The sequence below is a fragment of the Cyprinodon tularosa genome, unplaced genomic scaffold (genome assembly GCF_016077235.1).
Source record: "Cyprinodon tularosa strain WSP-4 unplaced genomic scaffold, ASM1607723v1 ctg430, whole genome shotgun sequence".
Taxonomy (NCBI): domain Eukaryota; kingdom Metazoa; phylum Chordata; class Actinopteri; order Cyprinodontiformes; family Cyprinodontidae; genus Cyprinodon; species Cyprinodon tularosa.
In genome coordinates this window covers 1,454,164-1,477,342 of record NW_024039153.1, presented here as the reverse complement: position 1 = coordinate 1,477,342, position 23,179 = coordinate 1,454,164, and the positions used below count along the sequence as shown (strand labels likewise).

General features: G+C 37.2%; 1 protein-coding gene across 13 annotated transcripts in view; it reads left to right on the top strand.

The window, feature by feature from the left end:
• The first annotated feature begins 2,372 nt into the window (after positions 1 to 2,372).
• Positions 2,373 to 23,179, top strand: part of dtnbb (dystrobrevin, beta b) — a 63,030-nt gene continuing 42,223 nt past the window's right edge. For 3 of the 13 annotated variants that reach the window (XM_038299592.1, XM_038299594.1, XM_038299589.1), the window contains exons 1-10: positions 2,376 to 2,571; positions 5,602 to 5,648; positions 6,169 to 6,291; positions 6,684 to 6,764; positions 6,867 to 7,080; positions 12,358 to 12,443; positions 12,697 to 12,851; positions 12,938 to 13,043; positions 15,910 to 16,076; positions 19,720 to 19,844. In XM_038299592.1, coding sequence (XP_038155520.1) covers positions 6,198 to 6,291; positions 6,684 to 6,764; positions 6,867 to 7,080; positions 12,358 to 12,443; positions 12,697 to 12,851; positions 12,938 to 13,043; positions 15,910 to 16,076; positions 19,720 to 19,844 — 1,028 coding nt within the window. In that variant the 5' untranslated portion in view covers positions 2,376 to 2,571; positions 5,602 to 5,648; positions 6,169 to 6,197. Of the gene's footprint in view, positions 2,572 to 2,610; positions 2,718 to 5,601; positions 5,649 to 6,168; positions 6,292 to 6,683; positions 6,765 to 6,866; positions 7,081 to 12,357; positions 12,444 to 12,696; positions 12,852 to 12,937; positions 13,044 to 15,909; positions 16,077 to 19,719; positions 19,845 to 23,179 lie in introns of those variants that run through there. The other 10 variants (XM_038299599.1, XM_038299600.1, XM_038299593.1 and 7 more) reach the window with 9 other exon arrangements.

Sequence of the window (23,179 nt, the reverse complement as noted above, 5' to 3'; positions counted from 1 at the left end):
AACACAGAAAGACAAATCACAATAGTCTCAGAGCTCCCTGGTTCCTCAGCACCCCTAAACCTCTGATCCTAGAATCGCCTCCCGCTGCCCCCCATAAATGTAATCCAGAACAGAGCCGTAGCCAGAAAATATTTATAAGGGGGGCCAGGCAATAACCAATGTACACTGAGGGGGGGCCGAAAGTAGATAGGCACCAAAACCTCAGGGTCAATCTATACTGTTCCAACAGGAAAATTAACAAGCAAAACATCCATATTTTATAAAGAAAAACTATACTTTCCCACAGCCTTAGCTAAAAAATTTTAGGCAAATATATTCAAACATCTGTGCTTTCTAGATAAAAGGTATAGTGGATACAATTCTTTCAGGTTTTGGGCGAACATCTTTTCCATTGTCATTATTTACCTACTTTTATCAGCACTCATTCTGCATAAAAGTTGATATTTACAAGTACAAATATCTACATAAATTGATTATTTAATAAGTTTATATTAAAATGGTTATTTATCTATGATTTCAATGAAGACTCCTGGATGATTTTTCCCTTTACCTCATATAACACAAAATCTATTTCTGCTTTAATTCTGTATTTATCATCTTTAATGTTAGTATATTGATGTGCATAATTAACCACAGTGTTTTTGTTGTCAAGTAATTGTTAATATATGAAAATTTTAAATGTTTTGAATATTCCATTTGAGATTGCTGCTGCCACCATCTGTATTAGAGGGAAATAAATGTGGCTACAGGGGTGGCCAATGATTGGCCAAGGCAAGGCAAGGCAAGGGAAATTTATTTTTTATAGCACAATTCAGTACAAAGACAATGCAAAGTGCTTTACGTGATTAAAATATAGGAAAATAAAACAGAATCAAAGCAAGTATGAAAAAAAATGCAGAAACAAAAAGAAAAAATAAAAACAGTTGGATTAAAGAAAATATGTTATAGTTGAACTGTTTAACTAGAACAGTTGAAGGCAATCCTAAACAAATGTGTTTTTAGTCTTGATTTAAAGGAACTCAGGCTTTCTGCACTTTTACAGTTTTCTGGAAGTTTGTTCCAGATAAGTGGAGCATAGGAACTAAATGCTGCTTCTCCATGTTTAGTTCTGGTTCTAGGTCTGCAGAGCAGGCTGGAGCCAGAAGACCTGAGTGGTCTGGAGGGTTGATACACTGATAGCAAGTCTGTGATGTATTTAGGTGCTAAGCCATTCAGAGATTTATAGACTAACGAAAGTATTTTAAAGTCTATTCTCTGAGATACAGGGAGCCAGTGGAAGGACTTTAGAACTGGGGTGATGTTCTCTACTTTCTAAGTCTTAGTGAGGACACGGGCAGCTGCGTTCTAGATCAGCTGCAGCTGTCTGATCCACTTTTTAGGCAGACCTGTGAAAACACCGTTGCAGTAATCAATTCGACTAAAAATAAACGCATGGATTAGTTTTTCCAGATCATGCTGAGACATTAGTCCTTTAATCCTGGAAATGTTCTTCAGGTGATAGAAAGCCCACCTTGTAACTGTCTTTAAATGCTTTTGGAGGTTCAAGTCTGAATCCAGCACTACACCTAGACTTCAGGCCTGATCAGTGGTTACTAGCTGAAGCGACTGAAGCTGTGTGCTAGGCAAGGCAAGGCAAGGCAAATTTATTTGTATAGCACAATTCAGTACAAAGACAATGCAAAGTGCTTTACATGATTAAAATACAGGAAGATAAAACAGAATCAAAGCAAGTAAGAAAAAAAAAATAAAATAAAAAAAAATGCAGAAACAAAAAAGAATATTAAAAACAGTTGGGTTATCATTTGATCAAAAATGTCTCCTTGGGCAGTTGACAATTCCCCAGAACCCTGCCTTTTGTTCTACTACCATAGAACTGCAAAACCTTTTCCATTATCTACAGGTAATTTAACTCTGCCCGATACACACCAATCCTATGGTGCCAACCTGGATAACTGGGGGGGATCCCACTCTAGATTACCGACGTCTCAGTAAAATTAAATGCCTTCTGGTGGCACCTACAACCTTCCTCTCACTCTTAGAGAGAGCCTCACGTGTGCTAACTTTAGATGTCTCCTCTATTGGTCCAAAGATTATTACTTCAGTTTTGTTTTTATTCAGTTGAAGAAAATTATGGCATTGATTTCCTCTAAGCATTTCCTCAGTGCTTGAATTGGTTCATAATCACCTGGTGACATGGTGATGTAAAGAAGTGTGTCCTCTGCATCATGGTAGCTGATGTTGTTGTGGCCATGGCCACCCCTGGCCCCCCATCTAGCTCCGCCCCTGATCCAGAACCGCCGCTGCATTGATTATTTGCACAGACAGCTTGCCATAAACGTTCGTGCGCACATGCGTAAAATGCAGCAGGGGTTCGCGCATGGCATCTCCTTCGCTGGCCTCCCGTCTCCTGCCGCTGGGTCGCTGCTGATGCCGAGCGGCTCAGCCTGCGCGTTCTGACGTGCGGCTACAGCCGTAGTTACCAAACCGGAGAGGAGCCTGAAACATGATGACGGAAGGTCCCCATGGTTCCTCAGCATCCCGACGGCTGTAACCCCGGTGGATTTATCAGAGGTGAGAATGCGTCTGTGGATCTCTGAGGAGATCTCCCTCCCTCCCCCCACGTATTCACCCTGGACCACTCCGCTCAGCCTCCCAATCTGACTCCTCTCTGCCGACGGTGACGATGCTCTAAACGCAACCTGCCTGCGCTCCATCCGGTAAACGCCATCTCTCTTTACTGATGTCGAGGCGGTCTGCGAGATTTGACAAGATGCAAGATCTGCACTGTTTTTTGTTGTCCAGAAAAGGAAGGGAAGGGAATAGAAAAATCAAATAATCACGACACGATTCCCATTGCGGAAATAAAATAACCTAAATAGGCATTTAAATCAGCAACATGGCTGCATTGATGGTCCCCCTGGAGTGATTCCCTCAGAGTGGGAATAAAAGCTGCAAGAAAGGGAGAAATAAATGATGTGAGCGGTCAGGAGGTACTGCAGTAAGCAAGAGTCCTTCTGTTCAATCGCCTCAAAGGATGTTGTCATTACCTCCAAGCTGAAGGTGCGGTTACACTCTACCCTCATAGGCCTGACCATAGTCTTAAAGCTTTATCTAATTTATTTCAAGTGCACTTAAATTACCTCACTTGGATTTTAATCGTCCCAAGAGTGTGAATGGCAATGTGCAAACATCTGTAATTTATTCTAAGGGAAAACTAACAACTTGTTCCAGATCAGAGGATGCTGTTCTCTGAATGGTCCTCCAGTGAAATCTACTGATCACATCCTGTTCTGCTGACTTGTGCACATTGGTCTCTTAATAAAAACCTTTTTTTTTTTCCTGATTTACAAATAGGGCTTTAGTTTTCATCAGGATTGCTTCTCCAACTATTGTTTGGCAGCAACGTTTTCTCAAATATCTCTGTTTTCTTTGTTGCTGGAGCAGAAGCGGGGTTACTCCTAATGGGCTAAATGGTTTAAATGGTGATTCTGAAAACATTCATCAGACACCAAAATCTAAATAAATATTCTGGTAACTAAATCTATCGGCTGTTCTGTGTGCAAAATGAGTCACGCATCCTAAAAATGTAAGTAGGCTTATTTGTTTTGACGTTACACACCCCAAAAAAAAGCCATTTTATTTTATTTTTAGTGTGATTGCTAAATGCAATAAAAACAATACATGGTGCTTTAACTATATTTGTTAAAGATCTGAAAAGACTGACAAAAAACACATTTTACTGATGTACAGCGGCGTCCTGAGTCGTGTCTCTACCAGCTTTTAGCTTTCAGATTCGCTAAAAAACAACATCTTCAATTTTTGCCTCTGATTTTTAACTGATACAGTTCTGCACTTGGACTTGTTCGGAGTGGCCCTGCTGACAGTTGAACCTTCTCACCACTCCGACGTCTCTCACTCCGTCTTACAGATTCTGTAAGTCAGGCTGGCCTTCCTGTCCTAGGAGACAAAAAGAAACATTCCAACAACTTAATACTACCACCACCGTGTCAGATAGTTGGGATTCTGTCTTCAGGGTGCAATAAAACATTTTCTCCATGTGCAGCATCAGGTAGGCAGTCCTAAAAGTCCACATTTGTGTTTATCTTATCAGAGCTCCTTCTGCCTGGCTGCTGTGTCCTCTACCTGGCTTATGAAAACAGCGCAAATCAAAATTCTAATAATTTCTTTCAACATTTTCTGTCTTTTTGCCACTCTTGCCCTCTTAGCTGCTTCTCCGATTAGATATAAAGGCCCTGTGTTTTTATAGGTTTGCAGATGTCCCGTGGTCTTTCATTTTGGTTCTCTATAGATGTCCAAAGCCTGGAACATTGTTTTATAAACTAAATTTACTTCAAACTTCTCCATCCACCATCTGTAGTTCATCAACAATTTTAGTAATCGATTAATCGTTAACTTGAGTACTTCAAAACATGCCTTTGGCTCAAAGAGCAACCAACTCAGAGCACTTATTATACCAAAATTGTAAAAAAAAAAAAAAAAAAAAAAAAAATATATATATATATATATAAACATTTTGCATTCAAGATGAAAAATCTTGTCCGCCCATTAAATATGCTCGATCCAGAAGTCCTCAAACCGCACAGTTTTAGCCTCACTTGGTTTAGATTCTGTGTAAAATATTCTTTCTATAAGATTGTTAACTGATTAATCTAAAAAAGAATCGACAGATTAATCGTTTAAATAGTATTTACTGTATGCTGAGATCAGAAAAGACACAAGGGAGCTCCAACAGCAGCCTTTTACTATAGATTATAAAGGGGTATTCGAGTAGAGGGGGGAAAGTAGAAAAAGTTCACCAAACCTGAGAAAGTGGGGTAAACTTTTTCAGTTTTGAAAGCTATTTTCCTTCAACCTTGACATTATTCACTTCATTTTCCTGCTTAATCATCTAAAACCTGGATATATATGTAGAATTATCGAGTGAGAAGCTGTGAAAAGATTCAAGTTTGAATACTTTAGCAAGGCATTGCATAAGGAGCTAACTAAAATGTTTAACCCAAGTTTGATTTGCCAGCTTGATGTATTTGAGTGAGCAAAGGTTTTTGCTTTATAGCAAACAAAAGCAAAATATAAATTTTTTGCTTGCAGGACCTTAGGATCTTTAAGCAGCTCAGCTGACTATCACCTCCTTACTAACATTCATGTGACCCATGCCTAGGGTGCACAGAACAAACATGTGGTCTGACGTTTTCCCAGGGACACCCAGCGCTCATTGGCCGGCCTTAATGTGCTCTTTGTCCATCATCATTTAATAGTTCCTCTGCAGCTCTGTTGTTGTCATCAGCCCACAGGATGCAGGCGTTGCTGAGCGCGATGTCATGGAGAATTATCATTTGTGTAGACCACAGGCCCTGGATGGCTCCTAAGGTTGTGCGCCCATATCTCTATATAAGCAGAGAGGAGAAACAACAGCCCAGACTGGGAGTTAATAAAGTCTTTGAAGAGAAGAAGAAGAAAGGAATATTTAATTACTTTTCTTTTTTTAATGTAAAACTACATTAGGGGAAAAATTGAGAGCCTGAAAATAGGATCAAGCTAAAAACACCCCTTCACTAAGATTTCACTGTCCTTCCTTCCTAGGTTCGACCTTCAGGGCATCACTTTGGGTGATATCTAATCAGAAGCAGGTAAGCACCTTAGAACTGTTGAATTCAGACACACTGAAAAGATGCCAAAATCATTATAATTAGGATGATTTCAGGTTTCCAATCAGTTTTATTGTTCGTATGGATTCTACCATGAAATGCAGTCACATAATAATAACTCACTGTCCTCCACAAAACCCCCCCACACCCTCAGATTGTAATGGTTAAATGCACTTTCCAGTAAAAATCAGATCAAAAAATAAAAAGGGCATTAAATTGAAAGCAGCAAAGAGGGCCATAGTAACCAGATATTCACTAATCAAGGGGGTGAATTTGTGAACAGGTCTTACTGTAGTTCACAAATATAGTCTTTGCCATTGAAAGGCAAGGAGGTCAGATTTGTATTTGTTTTACATCTTGGACACCGTTAGGCACTCCTTTGTCAACGAGACTCTTCGGTTCAAGAAGCAGGAAGATTTTTTTCCTAAGACTCAGTTTCTGTTGTATTTGTATTGGATCATATCAGAGAACTTCATTCATTTCAAAGTGACTACATTAATAGGGTGCTGCTGGCTGAACTTTAAGTGCTGCATGCTCTGGTGTTTGATGGGCCACAGGATGATCGAAGAAGGCAGTAAACGAGGCAAGGCCATGGTCGAGAAGAGACAGCTCTTCATGGAAATGAGTGAGTGAAGTCAGCTCATGTAGAACTGTTTGACTAGCGGTGTGCTCTCTCATAATGTTTAAATGTGCCTGCATAACCCTGTTTAGAACTGGAATAGTGTTATGCTTTTATTGTGAAAGTATACTCTGAAAAAAGGCAGCTACTAGCAGTTTGTAACATAATAATGTGTTTTTGTGAAGCTATTAGAGACATTACTACTGATGCAGGGCTATTTTTGGCACGATTCAGGTTCTTTTACTTTTTACCGTCTAAATAAGCCAATATTATAATTATTAAGAGCCTCATTAATTATCTGTCTTATAATGGGGACCAATAAAAGAATGTTTTATCACAACTTGGTCTCTATGTTGTGTTTTTCTTTTTTTTATTATTATTATGGCTTTGTTTTTCAGGAGCGCAAAACTTTGATGTAATCAGATTATCAACTTATAGGACTGCCTGCAAACTCCGGTTTGTCCAAAAGAGATGCAATCGTAAGTTCCTTTCCAAATTTGATCTCTGAGGACATTTTATGAAGATGACAGCCATGAATACATGTTCTGATGATGAGTCTCTTCCTCCCTCCCTTTTCACAGTCCATCTGGTGGATGTCTGGAACATGATCGAAGCTTTCAGAGACAACGGGCTCAACACGCTGGACCACAACGCTGAGATCAGTGTGTCACGGCTGGAGACAATCCTGTCTTCCATCTATTACCAACTCAACAAGCGGCTGCCCACCACCCACCAGATCAATGTGGAGCAGTCCATCGGGTTGCTGTTGAACTTCATGGTGGCTACCTATGACAGGTTTGGGACAAGCGGTCGGCACAGGACTGATACAAAACCACTATACCGGATAATGAGTCCAGAATGCTTTTAATGTCATATACAATACCAAACATTTATCAGCAAACCTTGTACAGATGTGTAAAAAATCCTAAATATCATATATGATAAAATATTGCCTTTGGCACTACAAAGTATTCATGTAATGAATTATTAGTAGTTTTTAATGCTATTTTCCCACCTGAAAGAAAGACACTTGCCTTCAATGAGATAATGCATCTCTCTATGTGGGCGCCACCCGCTATATGACATCATCGTATCACTCCATTTCTGGCTGTGAAGCTGTTCTCTGGGAAGACGGAGCAAAGTCTGGAGCCTCCTGAAGCCAAAAATCACTTTTTCAACACTTAGACATTAACTACAACAGAGGAGTTGCTGTCACTGTGCAGATCAGAGGCTAAAAGGGTGAGGGTTTGTTTCAACTTAAGCAGAAATGATCCTGCGCGCTGCCTCAAAACACCACCTGCTGATTGAAAATGTAGCATTTTGTTTACTGGTAAGGAATGGCAGGAACATCCTAGATGCTTTTTGTAGGGGGTTGGAATTACTGCTCTGGGTAGAACGTTGATGGCTACTTATATTCCAGGACAGGGAAGGGCAGCTGCTCAGAGAGTAGGATTCAGGAGGGCTACTCAGACGTACATGAATCAAGCAAAATACAATTTTGGGTCCAATTTTGGTGAAGGTATAGCATTATAACTCGTTAGAAGTCCAAAAAAGTTGATTCCAAAAGATATAGGCCCCAAGGTTCACTAACTTAAAAAAATTGTTCATTTGGATAAAAAAAAAATCAGATTATATCATTAGAAAAAATGATTACAATTTATCTCCTTTTTTTATGTCACGTTTAACTTGAACAGTAGAGAGGAGAAAAAGGAAAAGCATACCCATCAAAGATTTGACGTCACTTTTGAGGTTTATTTGTATAGAACAATACAGTACATGAACAATTAAAAGTTGAACCACAACCTTGAACTAATGATACCTCAGTTAGCAGTTTAATTTCAACAGTCAAAGGCAGTTCTAAACAAATGATTTTTAAAACTTTGACTTAAGGGAGTTTGCTCCAGAAAAGTGGAGCATAGGAACTGATGTTTGATTCTTGTTCTGGGCGTACAGAGTGGGCTTGAACCAGAAGACCTGACTGCTCTGGAAGGCTGATAACTAACAACAGATCTTTTATGTATAGAGGCACTGATCCATTCAGTGATTTATAGATTAACAGAAGTCTGTTCTCTGAGCTACAGTGAGCCAATGTAAGGACTTTAGACCCAGGCTGATGTGTTCTACTTTTTTGGTTCTAGTGAGAACACAGGCAGCAGCATGTTGGATCAGCTGCAGCTGTCTGATGGAATTTATAGACAAACCTGTGAAGACACTGTTGCAGTAATCAGTTGTACTAAAGATAAATGCATTGATGATTTTTTTTCTTGATCCTGATAAGACATTAGTCCTTTAATCCTGGAAAAGATCTTTAGGTGATGAAAGGCTGACCTGGTAACTGTCTTTATGTGCATCTGAAGGTTCAGGTCTGAATCCATCATGACACCAAGATTTCTGTCATAATCAGTGGTTTCTAGCTATAGTAGCTAAAGCTGTAAGCTAGCTCTGGATCTCTCCTCCTTTGGTCTGAAAATTATTACCTTAGTTTTGTTTTTATCCATCTGTTTCTCACGGGTTCATAGTCCCCTGGTAATATTGTGATATAAAGCTGTGTGTCGTCTGCATAGTTATGGTTAATGATCGTGTTGATTGTTATAATCTGAGCTAAGGATAGCATGCAGATGTTGAGTAGGAGAGGCCCCAGGATGGATTCATGAGGAACTCCACATGTGATTGTCTGGTCTCCGATTTAAAGTTCCATAGTGACACATAAAAGTGACAATCCTTATATTTAGACACAATCCAAATTTTAACATGTATTACTGCAGCTCCATTTGGATTTTGACTAGAACCTTATGCTGTGTTTAGATGAGAATACAATTGAGCTTTTCAGCAGCAAACCCTCCCATTATGACATCATTCCACCTGCTAAGTATGGTGGAGGATCTGTGATGCTATGGGGATGTGTCTGAGGGACTCCTTAAAAAAGGGAGCTTAAATAAAAAGAAAAAAAAAAGAAAACTTGTTATCAAAAACATGCAACCAAATCAACACAGAAATGCTGAAAACAATCAACCCTCTTCCAAGGCTACAGACTTAAATCATATGTTAATTTGCGGGGATAGCTAAAAAAAAATAGAATTTAAAATAATTATTTACTTTTTAAAGATTTAGTAGCAAAGAAAAAAAAACATTAGAGGAAGCAAACTGCTTATTAAGGAGAAACAGTGTGTTAATTATATTTATATTTATGAAAACATAAAAATCAGTCACTCATTTAAAACCATAGAGACTTAGACAACTTTATTGTCCTTTTGTATGCACAGAGTGTATATAAAACGAAATTTCATTGCATACAGCTTACGAAAGTGTAATGAGATTGCAGTTGGAGTGAGATAAACAACATCAGAATGTACACAATGTTTAAGAAAGTTTAAATAGTGGTGCAAAAGGGCATTGATATGAAAAAGTTCAGAGCAGTGCAAAAATTAATATGGTGCAAAATGCAGTTAAAATACATTTGAGTTGTGTCCTATTTAAAAGGTTTAGAAAAGTTGTCTCATGTTTGTAGTGCAAAATAATGACGCAGATAGTCAAATTTTTTTTTATTATTTAACCCATCCTTTCTCACAGCCTTTATTATAAACTATGTTGATCAGTTCTACCTTGTTTTTGCTCCAACATATATATATAAAAAAAAACACATTTGGGAACATTTTCCAAGAAACCAAGCTTTAAAAAAATGCAGTGTTGCCCTCATCTTAAGATATTGGGATAAAATTTCTAAAATCCATTAAATTTACCAACCAAATACTCTGATCCCAAAAAAAAAAAAAAGGTTTTTAAACAACTTTTAGAAAGATGATTCTATCAGCTAAATCACCCATTTATATTTAAATCTGTCCCTGTTGCTAGTCTGCCAGAAGCACTGAATCCACTGTGCTGAGCAGAGACATTCATCTTTGGCTAATAAGGTTCTCTATCATGAGTTAACCTGTTTATTTGATTGGCTGCTTGCCCTCCCTATTCCTGGACCCATTTAGTTGGTTTACTTTTATCTGTGAAGCCATTCTAGTCCCGCTCCATAACTAATTATGCTGCTGCATATCTGGGAAACTTTGAGATAATGGCTGCGTTTACAGGAAGCAGCTTCATTATCCGTCCCTTATGTCCAATCTAAATTAGGCAGCAGCACTATCGCGCTCTGTGATACCTCTAGACCCAAGCAAAAGCAAATAAACTGGAGGCTCTGTTGGGTAAACTAAATATATATTTAGAAAAATGGCAACTGAAATAAGCGACTTTATACCCACCCAACTACTTTCCCCTTGCAATACTCTTTTTGCTAATTTGACTCATGTTTAAGATAAGATAAAATGAATATCAGGCATAGTAAAGCATTGGAGTCAGTTTAGAAATTATTTTTTTATTTATGAAGAGAGAGTAGCCTCACCTTTTGTAAAGAAGTAATTATGCATCCTAAGTTTGTAAAATTAATCACGTCTAACCACTTTTTTAGTTCGATTTTTGTTAGGGATGAAACATTTAATCGGATTAATCATGATTAATTTATTATTGTAATAATCTTTAACTAATTTAGTGATTGATTAAACATTAACTGGAGTATAGAGACTCTAAAACATGCCTTTAGCTGAAAGATGAACCCACCTGCAGCAGCAATTATACCAAAATTGTGAGAAAAATATGCAAACATTTTGCATTTTAGATAAAAATCTTTTTCGTCTGTTAATATGCTCCATCCAGAACTCCTCAAGTGGAAACGTTTAGTTTCACCTGGTTTCATTTAGCAAAAAGTCTTCTTTAAGTTATGTTATTGTTTGTTATCCGATTATTAATCGAATAACTAACAGATTAATCGATTTGCAAAATAATCGTTAGTTGCAGCGCTAGCTTTAGCTGACCCATCCAGCCCTGATTACTGCCAGACTCGAAGAGTCTGACAGCAGGAAGTAGGCTAAAAGATAGCAAAAATTCAAACATCATGCCTCCATCCATCGAAATACAGGAAATAAAATCCACTTGTGTCTGCCAGGAAATGGTTACAAAACTATTTATAATGTTTGGAGCTCCAGCGAGTCGATGTAAGAATCATTATTCACACATGGAGAAAACATAGAAGAGCGATGAACCTTCCCAGGATTGGTAGGCCTAATAAGAATACATGGATGCACTGAAGGCCTAACTTCTGCCTACACTAGACTCCGTGTTTATGATTCAAATAATAAAATGAGACTGTGCAACAATGACATTACAGAGAAACAGAGATCCAAAGCTAAAACCCCAAAGACTTTTTTTACATTCCTCAGACTGCAGAGATAAAAATGAAAATATTTTTGGAGGTTAGAGCTAATTTAATGCAAACACAGTGTTTTCATTTAATGAAAACATTTAATTCTGCTCTTTAGTGGTTCAGCCAACAGTTTTTAAACTTAATAAGCTCAAGCACATTTGGATCATGCAGCAGGACAACAATTCCAAGTACATCAGCTACTGTAGTATAACACTAACTGACCCAAAAACAGCATTATTAAGCTTTAAGAGTGTCCTAGTCAAAGTCTGAACTTAACTCCATGCTTTATGCTGCCAAGGGTGAGAAAGCCAGTCATAAGGTTTAGAAGCCAGGCTGGTTTTGGATTTCTTCCCCCTTAGAGAAATCAATATTTGAGCGGTTTGTGTTTACCCAAGTTATCTTTGCATGAAATTCAGAGTTACACTCATGACTTAAAACTTCAAGTGTGAGAAGTAGAATATTTTTAGCAGCAACTACATTTTCACAACACTGTATTAAATACTTTTCAACATTTTTTTTCTTTTCTTTTTTTCCACCACAAAATGTAATGCGCATCATGATGCTCAATTTTCTTTTTCAAATTACTTTAAATATTAATTTTACATGTTTTGTGAGATAATCTACTCCGTTATTTCTGCAAAATGTGACGTTCCAGGCATTATGTCCAAACACCTTTTTGGCATAACCCAAGAAGCTGTTTCAACTAGAACTAAATCTTTTTGAATCATCCACATTTTGTCTTTCTTTCAATGTTTTATTTTATTTTTTGTCTCACAAAATCAGTTTAATGTATTCATAATGTCCGCTTTCTTTCCAAAATACAGCGAAAGTCATGGGAAGCTGACCGTTTTCTCAATGAAAGCCATGCTGGCAACAATGTGTGGAGGAAAAATCGTCGACAAGCTGCGCTGTAAGCATGATCTCACCCACTATAGTTAAAGGATACACAGTTTATCTGGTTGATGTTTTAGATGGCTTTCTTCTACACTCATGTCCTCATGCAGTTTCTTTATTTAAACACAGAGGGGCACTCTCAAGCCATATAAGTTTTCTTTATTATTTGAATGCAACAGAGATCATGCAACATAAATATGAAAAAAAAAAATTTTTTATGTTTTGTTGCTTTTTCCAACAATGAAGTAAATCAACTGCATGTTCCTCAGATATTTTCTCACAGATCTCTGATTCAAGTGGAGTCATGGTGTTCGCAAAGTTCGATCAGTTCCTCCGCGAGGTGTTGAAGCTTCCCACAGCAGTATTTGAGGGCCCGTCCTTTGGCTACACGGAGCACGCAGTGCGGATGTGCTTCCCTCAGCAGGTAGGGCGAGCGATAACAACATCCTTTATCTATTCATTTCTGCTTCTGTGTAGAATTGAATACATGTTTTTTTTGTTTGCCTCCAGAAGAAGATCATGTTGAACACATTTCTGGATGTGTTGATGGCTGATCCTCCTCCTCAGTGTCTTGTGTGGTTACCACTCATGCACCGACTTGCTAATGTTGAAAATGGTAAGGCAGAAAAGTCTATATCTGCTTGCAGAGTAAAAAAAAAAAAAAGTAAAACATTTTTAAAAAGCCTCAAAGCTACACCACAAAAACACTTGAAGCATTACAGGTTTTTGGATGCCAACAGTTAATTATAAAAAAATTGTGATGTGTGTGCAAAAGGTGAAACAGTCTCTCCTATTAGGGAAGTTTGATTATAATATGGCCTAAATTCTGAAATCACTTTCATATCAGATCATTTTCATAAAATCTGAGGTCTGATTAAATGTGAGACTCTGTTTGTAGGATTTATTCTCATTTTCTCTCATCAGACATATGATTATAACCAATAAAACAACAACTCATACTGTCAGTAAATGTTATATAAAACTTAATCTAAAATAGAAAAAACTGTGCAAATAATGACTCTCTTAGTATTTTATGATCAAAGGGAAAATTAAAGATTGAAAGCGGCTCCTGCATTTTACCAAGTGCTTTTGTGGAATTAGGAAAATATGAGATAATTAATAAAACTACATTTTAATACCTGCATCAGACACTTTTTTGGAGTTATTACTTTTTACCTTAGACCAAAATGCAGGGGCAATATCCTGAATCATTACAGTATGTTCATTATGGGCAGTATTAACAGGACGTATTATAAAACCAGAGATATGGTTTGTTTAAGTGTGCATAGAAATACTGGTTTAAATCATCTTCCCATGCCATCTAAGAAGTAAGAGGCAGACTAAACAGGCCGCCACATTGCAGGGAATTAATGAATCACTTCCATCATGTAGGCCGGTATATTTTTTTAGGGTGAGTATGAAGAAAGCTGCTAAACTCTGGGCATATAATGAAGCACAGCTTTTTCAGACTAAGAAGAAAGGTTCCCTGAGAATGATGAAAAGTGAAGGCTTGTTATATACCAAGCAGTAAGCTAGTACTAGGTTTAGACTTATTCCATTATTCAGTTCGTTTCATGTTTGAGAATTAAACTTGTGACAGTAAAACAACAGATTAGCAGGTGCTGCAATCTGAGATCTGATTCCTGAACAGAGGAAATTAAGAAAACAGTGGTGTTATGTTTTTAAAGCAAATAAAAACAGGACTATTTTATTGATAATGAGTTTAAATAGCCTGTATATGAGCACGCAAATACCCCTTTGAACATGTGATTGTTTTTTTTTTTGTTTTTTTTTATGGCGAGAAGGCAATTCTAGGTTCTAGTTACCTTAAGCAATTCATTATAGCTCTGGCATCATGTTTGGATTAGCTGTCTTTATCGAAGGAGGAGATTATCCCCCTTGGTCTTCCATAAGATTAGCTTCATTCATCTTTCATTTAACAGGGAACAGTTTCCTAATGCTTTCAGAAAAAAAATGATTCCCACAGCATAATGCTGCCACCACCATCATGGTGTTTTTAGCCTGCATTAAGTAAAATATGACTTTTACTTAGGAAAAAAAGGTAATTTTACCTTTTTTAAACCAGCAATAATGTCGACAGGATATGTGGCTAAATGCCATAAAAATGAATAACACAATGAGTAATTCTAAGATACTGCTGATCATAGTGTATTTGCATGAAATAACCCACAGCACATTTTTCTTGCATTCTGACCTCTCCACAACCATTAAAACAGCGAGGCAAGTTTATTTTTAAAGCACAATTCAGTGCAAAGACAATAAAAACTACTTTAGAAGGAAAATAAAAGCAGAAAAAAGCTATTTCAAGATAAAATCATCATAAAAAGAGGTAGTACACCAAATAAAATTGATCACAAACTTAAACTAGCAAGACCAAAGAGCAATCTAAAGTATGATAGATATACAGAAAACTGAAATGAGAACAAAAAAATTAGCAGGACGCTTGGTGACAAGGCAGTTTGGTGCTTAGTCACAAAATAAACACCAACACTAAAAGTGTAAGTCTGCCACTGCAAAAAAACATCTAGAAATAAGTAAAAAAATGTCTTAAATTAAGTGTATTTACCCTTAATTTGAGCAGGTAAATAAGATGATCTGCCAATGGAATGAGTATTTTTACTCCTAAAATAAGAAAATTAGATAATATACATTTGAAATAAGACAAAGCAATAGTTTTTTTCTTATTTTAAATGTAAATTGTCTTGTTCCATTGGCAAAGTGTCTCACTTACCTCCTCAATTTAAAGAAAAAATGCACCTAATTTGAGCAAAAATTGCTTATTTAGATCTCCATTTTTTGCGGTGAGAGGCCAAATAAACGGGCGAGCACAGCTGATGCTCCATGGAGAAGAGAAACTGTTCTAAGAACAGTATAACCTTTAAAATCCAAAGACAAGCATGGAAATAGAACTATTATGTTTTGTTGCTGTTTCTTCCAAGAATAGAAAAGATGCCTCATCTGATCAGTAGCCATTGGATTGGGCCATGCACCATAACACATAGGAGAGAGTCCCTTTTTCCTCAGCTAAAACACTGAAGATGATTTAGCTGAGTCCTCAAGCTGGGGCTTTGGGAACAACGTCTCTGTAAAAAGGAGCGGGGTAAAAACCTGCCTGAGACGTTTGGAAACCGGGTAAACATTTACAAGAAACATCTGAACCCCCTGGAAAACATAAGATATGTTTTTATCTTAATGATATTTTAATAAAAATCAACTTTAATGTAACTAGTTTTTTTTTTTTTTGAGTGTTCCCTGAATTTAATCCTTCTACTAACCAATCTTAAATTAAAACCACCAATCTATCTGTTATTTGTATTGGCAGTCTGTTTGTTGCTGGTTTGAATTTATTAATACAATAAAAAATACACAATACTTCATCAGTTATCAGAATTTATGAAATATCTCAATAGGAACAGTTGGATTAAAAATAAAGGTGTGATAACCATATTTTTTCCCCCCAGTCTTCCATCCGGTAGAATGTTCTTATTGCCGGAGTGAGAGCATGATGGGTTTTCGGTACCGGTGCCAACAGTGCCATGGCTACCAGCTTTGTCAGAGCTGCTTCTGGCGCGGCCACGCTAACGGCCCCCATAGTAACCAACACCAAATGAAGGAGCACTCGTCTTGGGTAAGGAAACGCTCTTTGATCGCATTATGTTTCTGCCATCTCTGCGCATTTTAAAAGTCAATACCTCTCGAAGACTTGAGGGGTGATTTTATGACAGAGCTGTCGTCTTAGTAAGGTTAATGATTTTTCAAAACAATCTTTGGGGTTTTTTATGAGGTTTAGTTATTTTGAAAATGAAATAGTATTGATTGGAGTCGCTGTGTTACCGCCTGTCCTAAAAGCTCAATCATGATGTCATAAATTGAAAGCAGGGAAGTGATATTACCCTAGATCCTGAATCCATTTCCAATTCCACTGGAAAGAATAACATACGGGTAGCTTCAGGACTGGAATGACATGATTGAAAGTATTAGACACAAAACACTGCTTCTGATATGCCAAAACGATTTGTGCCGCTTATTCTAGGATTTGAGAATCCTTCAGTAATGGATGTGGTCCTGCAAACTAAAAAAAGTCTCATTTGGATTCATCTTTCTCCCACCTCTCCTACACTGTTTGGTTTTAGCCAGTTTTCTACTGTGAGAGAGTAACAGGCTGCCTCTCTCCCTATATAGAACATGTTTATATAGAACATCCAATCCTGTTTGCATCCCTCCATCAAGGTGCCTCCATGTGCATGGTCATTTTTTCATTTCAGTGTCAAAACAATTTATTGTAAAATCGTTTTTTAAAGGCAATGTATTATTTTTTTTTAATCCAGGTTGCCTATTTCACTGCCAGAAACGTAAGCTTTTCAGATGAACAGACAGGACCAGAATACAGTTATTGGACAAAGAAAATATACAATAAGTAAAATGGAAGTGTTTTAGGACTACAGATGTGATAAATCTGATTCTGAAAAGTTTTAAGTCGAGGTATAACCAAGAAAATTACCCCAAACTACACAGAATACATCAGTTCATAATAATAAAAAGTGTCAATTACTGACTAATTCAATTAAAAAAACTAATAAAAAAAAGAACATATGTACCAAATACTAAAAATAATACAGTTTAAATGTTGGTTCTGATTAATTACGTATCTTGATTACATATATTGTGGTGCAGTGGTTAGTTTCCATTACCCATGTACGGAGGTTTTAGTCCTCGACACGGCCGACCCGTGTTGGAATCCAACCTGCAGGCCTTTGCACTATTTCTGTCCCCCTCTCTCGCCCCCCCTTCCCTGTCAGCCCACTATACAAAAAAACAAGCCACTGGTGCCGTAAAAATGATCTCAAAGTAGAAATACATCTACCTAACTGAATTTATTCACATATGTAACTTCATAGAAACAACCCCATCGTGATCAGCATGCCAAGGGCTTAAAGTGGCTACTACTGATAACATACTAATATTTCTTGAATAATTCAAATAATAACTATTTCACTCCCTGATTCCACTGATGCATTATATATAGAGCAAGGAACTTACCTGTCCAGCTGCTCAGCTAATCATAAAGTATGGGGAAAAAAGAGTACATGATGGTGATACTGTCCCACAATTAGCTCGGTTCTATCTTTTCGATTCTTTTTATCAAAGTCAGCAAATAAAACAGGTTGTTATAGGAGATTTAAATGATTGAGGACTTGATGTTTTACAACATTTCTTTGATTTTTTGTTTTTTACATTTAGAACCCTCACAAGAATTTTGTTTTTTTAAACTTCAACATATATATAATGATTACAGCAGCTTTTCATACCAATAAATATTCACTTAAACATATAAAAGTTCTTATAAAAGGTTTAAAGTTTATGTCTGTTTGTTGGCATATTAAATATAACTCATAGTGCAACAAGGGAAGTAACACTGAAGATTACAAAAGAACCCAAAAAGTTACATTTCATAATATCGCCCTTATGGTACAACTGATAATCACTTGGTACCTGCTGGGTGTTTATAACCATTATACCATTTAACCACTGGTTTGATCATCAAATCCTCTGTTATGTGTTGTAGTTTTGCATAATTTTAATTTCTGTTGTGACAAATGTATCAGAAATATCTATATTTTTCATTGTGGTCATTATAATTTACACTGGCATTAATATTTATCATTAGGAAGCTGAACTCCTGTTTTTGAGCCTTGACAGAAATATATATGTCTTTGGCAGGATTTGTTTGAATCCAACAAATGAGATGCAAAACAGATTTTTAAATGTATAACTTATCATGTAACTAGTAGACCACAGGGGCAATTTAGCCTTATTTAACTTTTGATAATAAAGAAGAGCATGATTTAGAAAATCATCTCCAAGCTGTATTGAGAAATGCACAGACCAAAGACTCCGACCCCAGACAATGTTTGGAAATATTCACTTTAGTAGACTCTAAGGAAGAGGCAAAGTGACATTTTTGTCCTACGTTTGCTGCCCTCTGCTGGTCTTTTATAGGAAAAAATGTAATAAGAGAGAGAAAATCAGTCTGGGTCAGATAATCATAATGCCATAAAAAGAAGGGCTTTTAGGATTTTTTTTTATAAATAGTCTGTTATATCAAAAAAGCGGAGATGATGATGATGTCATTCATCACATGTAAGTGAAGCACACCTGTGGATATCAGGTAACACCTTATTCACAGATTTAGTTAGGGATGTCATCTGCATGCTGGACCGCCACAGGTCTGCTTCATTCCTGGGTACAATTTCCAGAATCCTAAAAGTGGCAGATTTATCAGTTCAAAGGGTCATATATGCATAATTATAAACACAATAGGAAGGCAGGAAGCATATCGTGGATGAAGGAGATTCTGAGTTTTAGAGATGAATGTAAAGGACTGCAAAATGTTCTCATTAGACTATGTTGGGTGAAGCTGGAAAGATTGGCAGTAACTATAATGAAGCAAACTCTGTAGTGATATGAGCTATAAGACTAAGGAAGCATCTATTTATAAGCATGTAAAAAGCAAAATTACAACTAGCAAGTGGCATTAGATATTTGGAAACGTGTAAAAACATCTAGAAATAAGTAAAAAATGTCTTAAATTAAGTGTATTTACCCTTAATTTGAGCAGGTAAATAAGATGATCTGCCAATGGAATGAGTATTTTTACTCCTAAAATAAGATAATTAGATAATATACACTTGAAATAAGACAAAGCAATAGTTTTTTTCTTATTTTAAATGTAAATTGTCTTGTTCCATTGGCAAAGTGTCTCACTTACCTCCTCAATTCAAGAAAAAATGCACTTAATTTGAGCAAAAATTACTTATTTAGATTTCCATTTTTTGCAGTGTACTATTGTTTGATAAGAATGAAATAAATCTGAAGTATTTTATTCCCTTCTAAAGTATGGTGTCATTAAGAATCACTAAGAACTGATCTCACCTATAAAATGTATTAGCAGAGCTGTAAAGGTGTTTTAGTTTTGCTGATTCTGTGAGAAGAATGGAACAAAGTTTAACATGTAGTTCTATGAAAATTAAAATTGCCAATGTGTGATATTATGTCAGACCTTAAAAGGAAAAAAAGTGTAGTTTAAAGAGGTTCATTCTACTAAAATATGTTGCTTAGGTCTTCATTATGTTTGCAGAAACCACGGCTAATCCACGTATTTGACAGAGCAGACATATCATGCCTTTTCACCGAATTCTGAAACAGTTCAAGTTGGTGCAATAGGTGAGAGGTGACTGATGCTGTTTTTTTTTTTCTCCCCACTTTCACAGAAGTCTCCTGCCAAAAAGCTGAGCCACGCAATCAGTAAATCATTGGGCTGCGTCCCCATCGGAGAGCCGCCACACCCCGTGTTCCCGGAGCAAGCCGAGAGACCTCAGGAGCTCACCCATACAGTGTAAGGGCTGTTCTCCACCAGTTATCATTAGTTGATTAACTGGGAAATATGGTTCAATGTTCTTATGTTCTGTAGTCCATTCCCATCATGTTACAGCTTCCATCATGCGGTCATCACGTGAGCAATGGCGAGCTGTCTCATTGAGGTGTCTAGTCCCAGATTATTTGTTAACAGAGAAATGTGATATACTACGCAGGCTGAGGGGCTGCAGCCGTGAAGAGCTCAGTCATCCTCATCAATCTGTTGGCAATGAAACCAGGACGGTGCCATCAATCTCACATTCCCAGCTTTGGGGCTCCTGGAAGTCATTATAGGAAATGCATTATATTCTGCCACTGTCTTAAACTCTGCACACTCGTTTACATGGAAGTTGAAAAATTATACGGTTTCCACAATCAGTTCCACTGCTGCATCTCATCCACATAGTGTATACCGCTGAGTTCTCAGTCATTTTTTCATCTGTACTATTATCCCTGCAGACCTGTGGTTTCCACAAAAAGAAAGTTAGAGGTTATAACTGTAAAGACATGATGGATTAGTCGCTGTACAAACCAGAAATAGCTCAACTTTCTGATCCGAGTTTTCGACATGCTTCTTATTTCGTAATCCTTTTTTTTTATATCCCTTTCACAACAATAAATCTGAGCCGTCTGTTTATGCCTCTGCTTTAGGCAAGTGTCAGGGAGTAATTGATAGAGAGATTGCAGTTAAGCAGGAGAGTTGTAGCTCAGCAAATGCCAGGTAAAAACAGACTGAAGGGTACATTTTTTTCTTTTAATTTTTTTTCAATGCATGTTGGATCCCATTAGCTGCGAATCAGCTCTCACATCTATTCCTCCCCCTGGCAGTGTCTTTTATTTTTCTACACTTTGTCAAAATGTATTCGTTTAAGACAGAGATGAGAATTGCATCAATTCATAATTCATCACTTCATACAGAGAAACTGCCGATCCGGGTGTTTTTTTACTACATGGAGACAAGACGGCTGGATTAGGTTGTGCAATGTCGGAAGTGTAGCATGAAATCACATCACTGCAGAAGATTAAAAGCAATGAAAATACAAAAAAAAATGTCTTGTGGAGGAAATTGGATGATATCCTACTGATGCCCTCAGCGTCCATTCTGTTCTTTTCTTGTTTAGTGTTTGTGTTTTAGAAGACGGATGCATTTCTCTTATAATTTAGATAGAGAGCCTGTGGAAATACTTTTGATTCTTCTTCAGTTTATGTGTTGCTGTTTTTTTCTGATTTATTTTTTTGATCAAAAATCTTTATTTTTGAAAGTAGGTAGACAGAAAGTGGGATTATAGAGTGGGGGAAGGCATGCAGCAAAGGTCAAAGGGCCGGGACCCAAACCTGCAAAGGCTGCAATGACAATCAAAGTCTCTGTACATTTAAGCCCTGCACTAACTCCTTGACCCCTGAAAACGACCCAATCAAATTTAGAACCCACAAAGTTACAACCTTTAACTTCAGATACAAATTAGGGCAAATGTTAGTAGGAAAAGTAGTTTCTGAAAGAAAAAAAAAAAAAAAACAAGGTTTTAGAGGGCCCTACAGTTGGAACATTTTTAAATCATATTTAAGTGGATTTTTTAAAAGGTTGCCTACTGAAGATGTACAAGCTCATCATCAATGTTGCTGCATTGATTTGTAATTATTTATAAGAAGACTATATTGTAAGAACACAGTTCTGTACATCCTTACAAGTGCACATTGGAGCTACTCTTTTTAGTTTTTAAATCACTTTTTGGTGTCATTTACTATCTCCAAGGCATGTTTGGTAAAAAAAATATGTTTTTTTATTTTTTGCTGTAGCAATACATCCCATTAAATATAATAGGAACTTTGTGTGCTGCTGCTACTGAGTCTAGAACAAGGGTCTGCAACCTAGCCCATTAAAATAAATGTTAAAATACTACATAATCTTTAAATAAAAGCTACTTTGGTATTTGCCATTTTATAAAAAAAACCCGGATTATTTGTATTTTTTGATTTTTTTAACCCTGTAACACCATGGGTGTCATATTTGAGCTTTTGAAAACTCAAGTTTTTGTTCTTGAAAAACCCTAATTTATACAATGAAACATGAGAAGGAAACAGAAAAACAATGATTAAAAAGTGCTTAATGTATAGCAAATGACACAAATGATTTCTGATTTAAATTCTTCAAAATTGGTGAGATATTTTTATGTCACTCTGATAGTGACAGTGTTCATTGACAACCGCAGCTTAAGTAAAAAAAAAAATATTCTGTCACTCATTTAATGGTTTAGGCTTTACAGGATAAACATCCATCCATCTTCTCTCACGCTTATCCCAAGCGGGGTCAGCTGTCAGCGGGCGAGAGGCGGGGTCCACCCTGGACAGGTCGCCAGTCCATCACAGGGCAACACAGAGACAAACAACCATTCATGCACACACTCACACCTAAGAAGAATTTAGAGAAACCAGTTAAACTATCAGTCATGTTTTTGGTCTGTGGGAAGAAGTCGGTGTACCTGGAGAGAACCCACGCATGCTTAGGGATAACATGCATACTCCATGCAGGAAGACCGCAGGCCAGGAATTGAACCCCGAATCTTCTTGCTGCAAGGCAGCAGTGCTACCCACTGCTCCACTGAGCAGCCCAAGACAAAACATAAACATTTATTTAACAGGAAGGATGGATTTTCCTCTATAGGATATAATTAATTTCATGTAAAAAAAAAAAACAACAATACAAAAACATAGTTTCTGTCATGACTCATGAACAGAAGGACCCAGTATTCAGGAAAAACAGACAGTTGGATTACTCAAAAAGCGTTTATTTAAAATAAACAAACAGCGGAAGTGCAGTAGCAGCAGCTAAGGCGTCTTAAGGCAGGAAACTCAGGAGAGAGGAAACACAGGTTAACGACCATGAAAACCTGACGAAGGAAGATCTGAATGCGTAAGTCACTAACCTGGTTTAGAGTACAGTCTGTGCTCAGAGAACGAGGCTGATACCAGACGATCAGCTGACAAGATACAGCTGCTGCACAGAGAGTTCCAGACACCGAAGCCCAGAAGATTAGATCCTGAGAGACCAAGGAAGGCAGGATAATCCAGAGGGCGAAGTCAAGAGACAGATCCATGTATAGTCCACTAGTATAGTCCAGTAAGAATCCAAAGACAGGTCAGGCAAACAGATCAGAACAGGGGCAGGCAGGCTCAGAGGTCTGAAGACAAAAATGGGTCACGATCCGGCGATCAGAACACACATCTGCAGAGATGGCAAAAGTACTCACTTTCCGTACTTGAGTAAAAGTACAGATACTTGTGTTAAAAAATACTCTGGTAAAAGTGGAAATACTG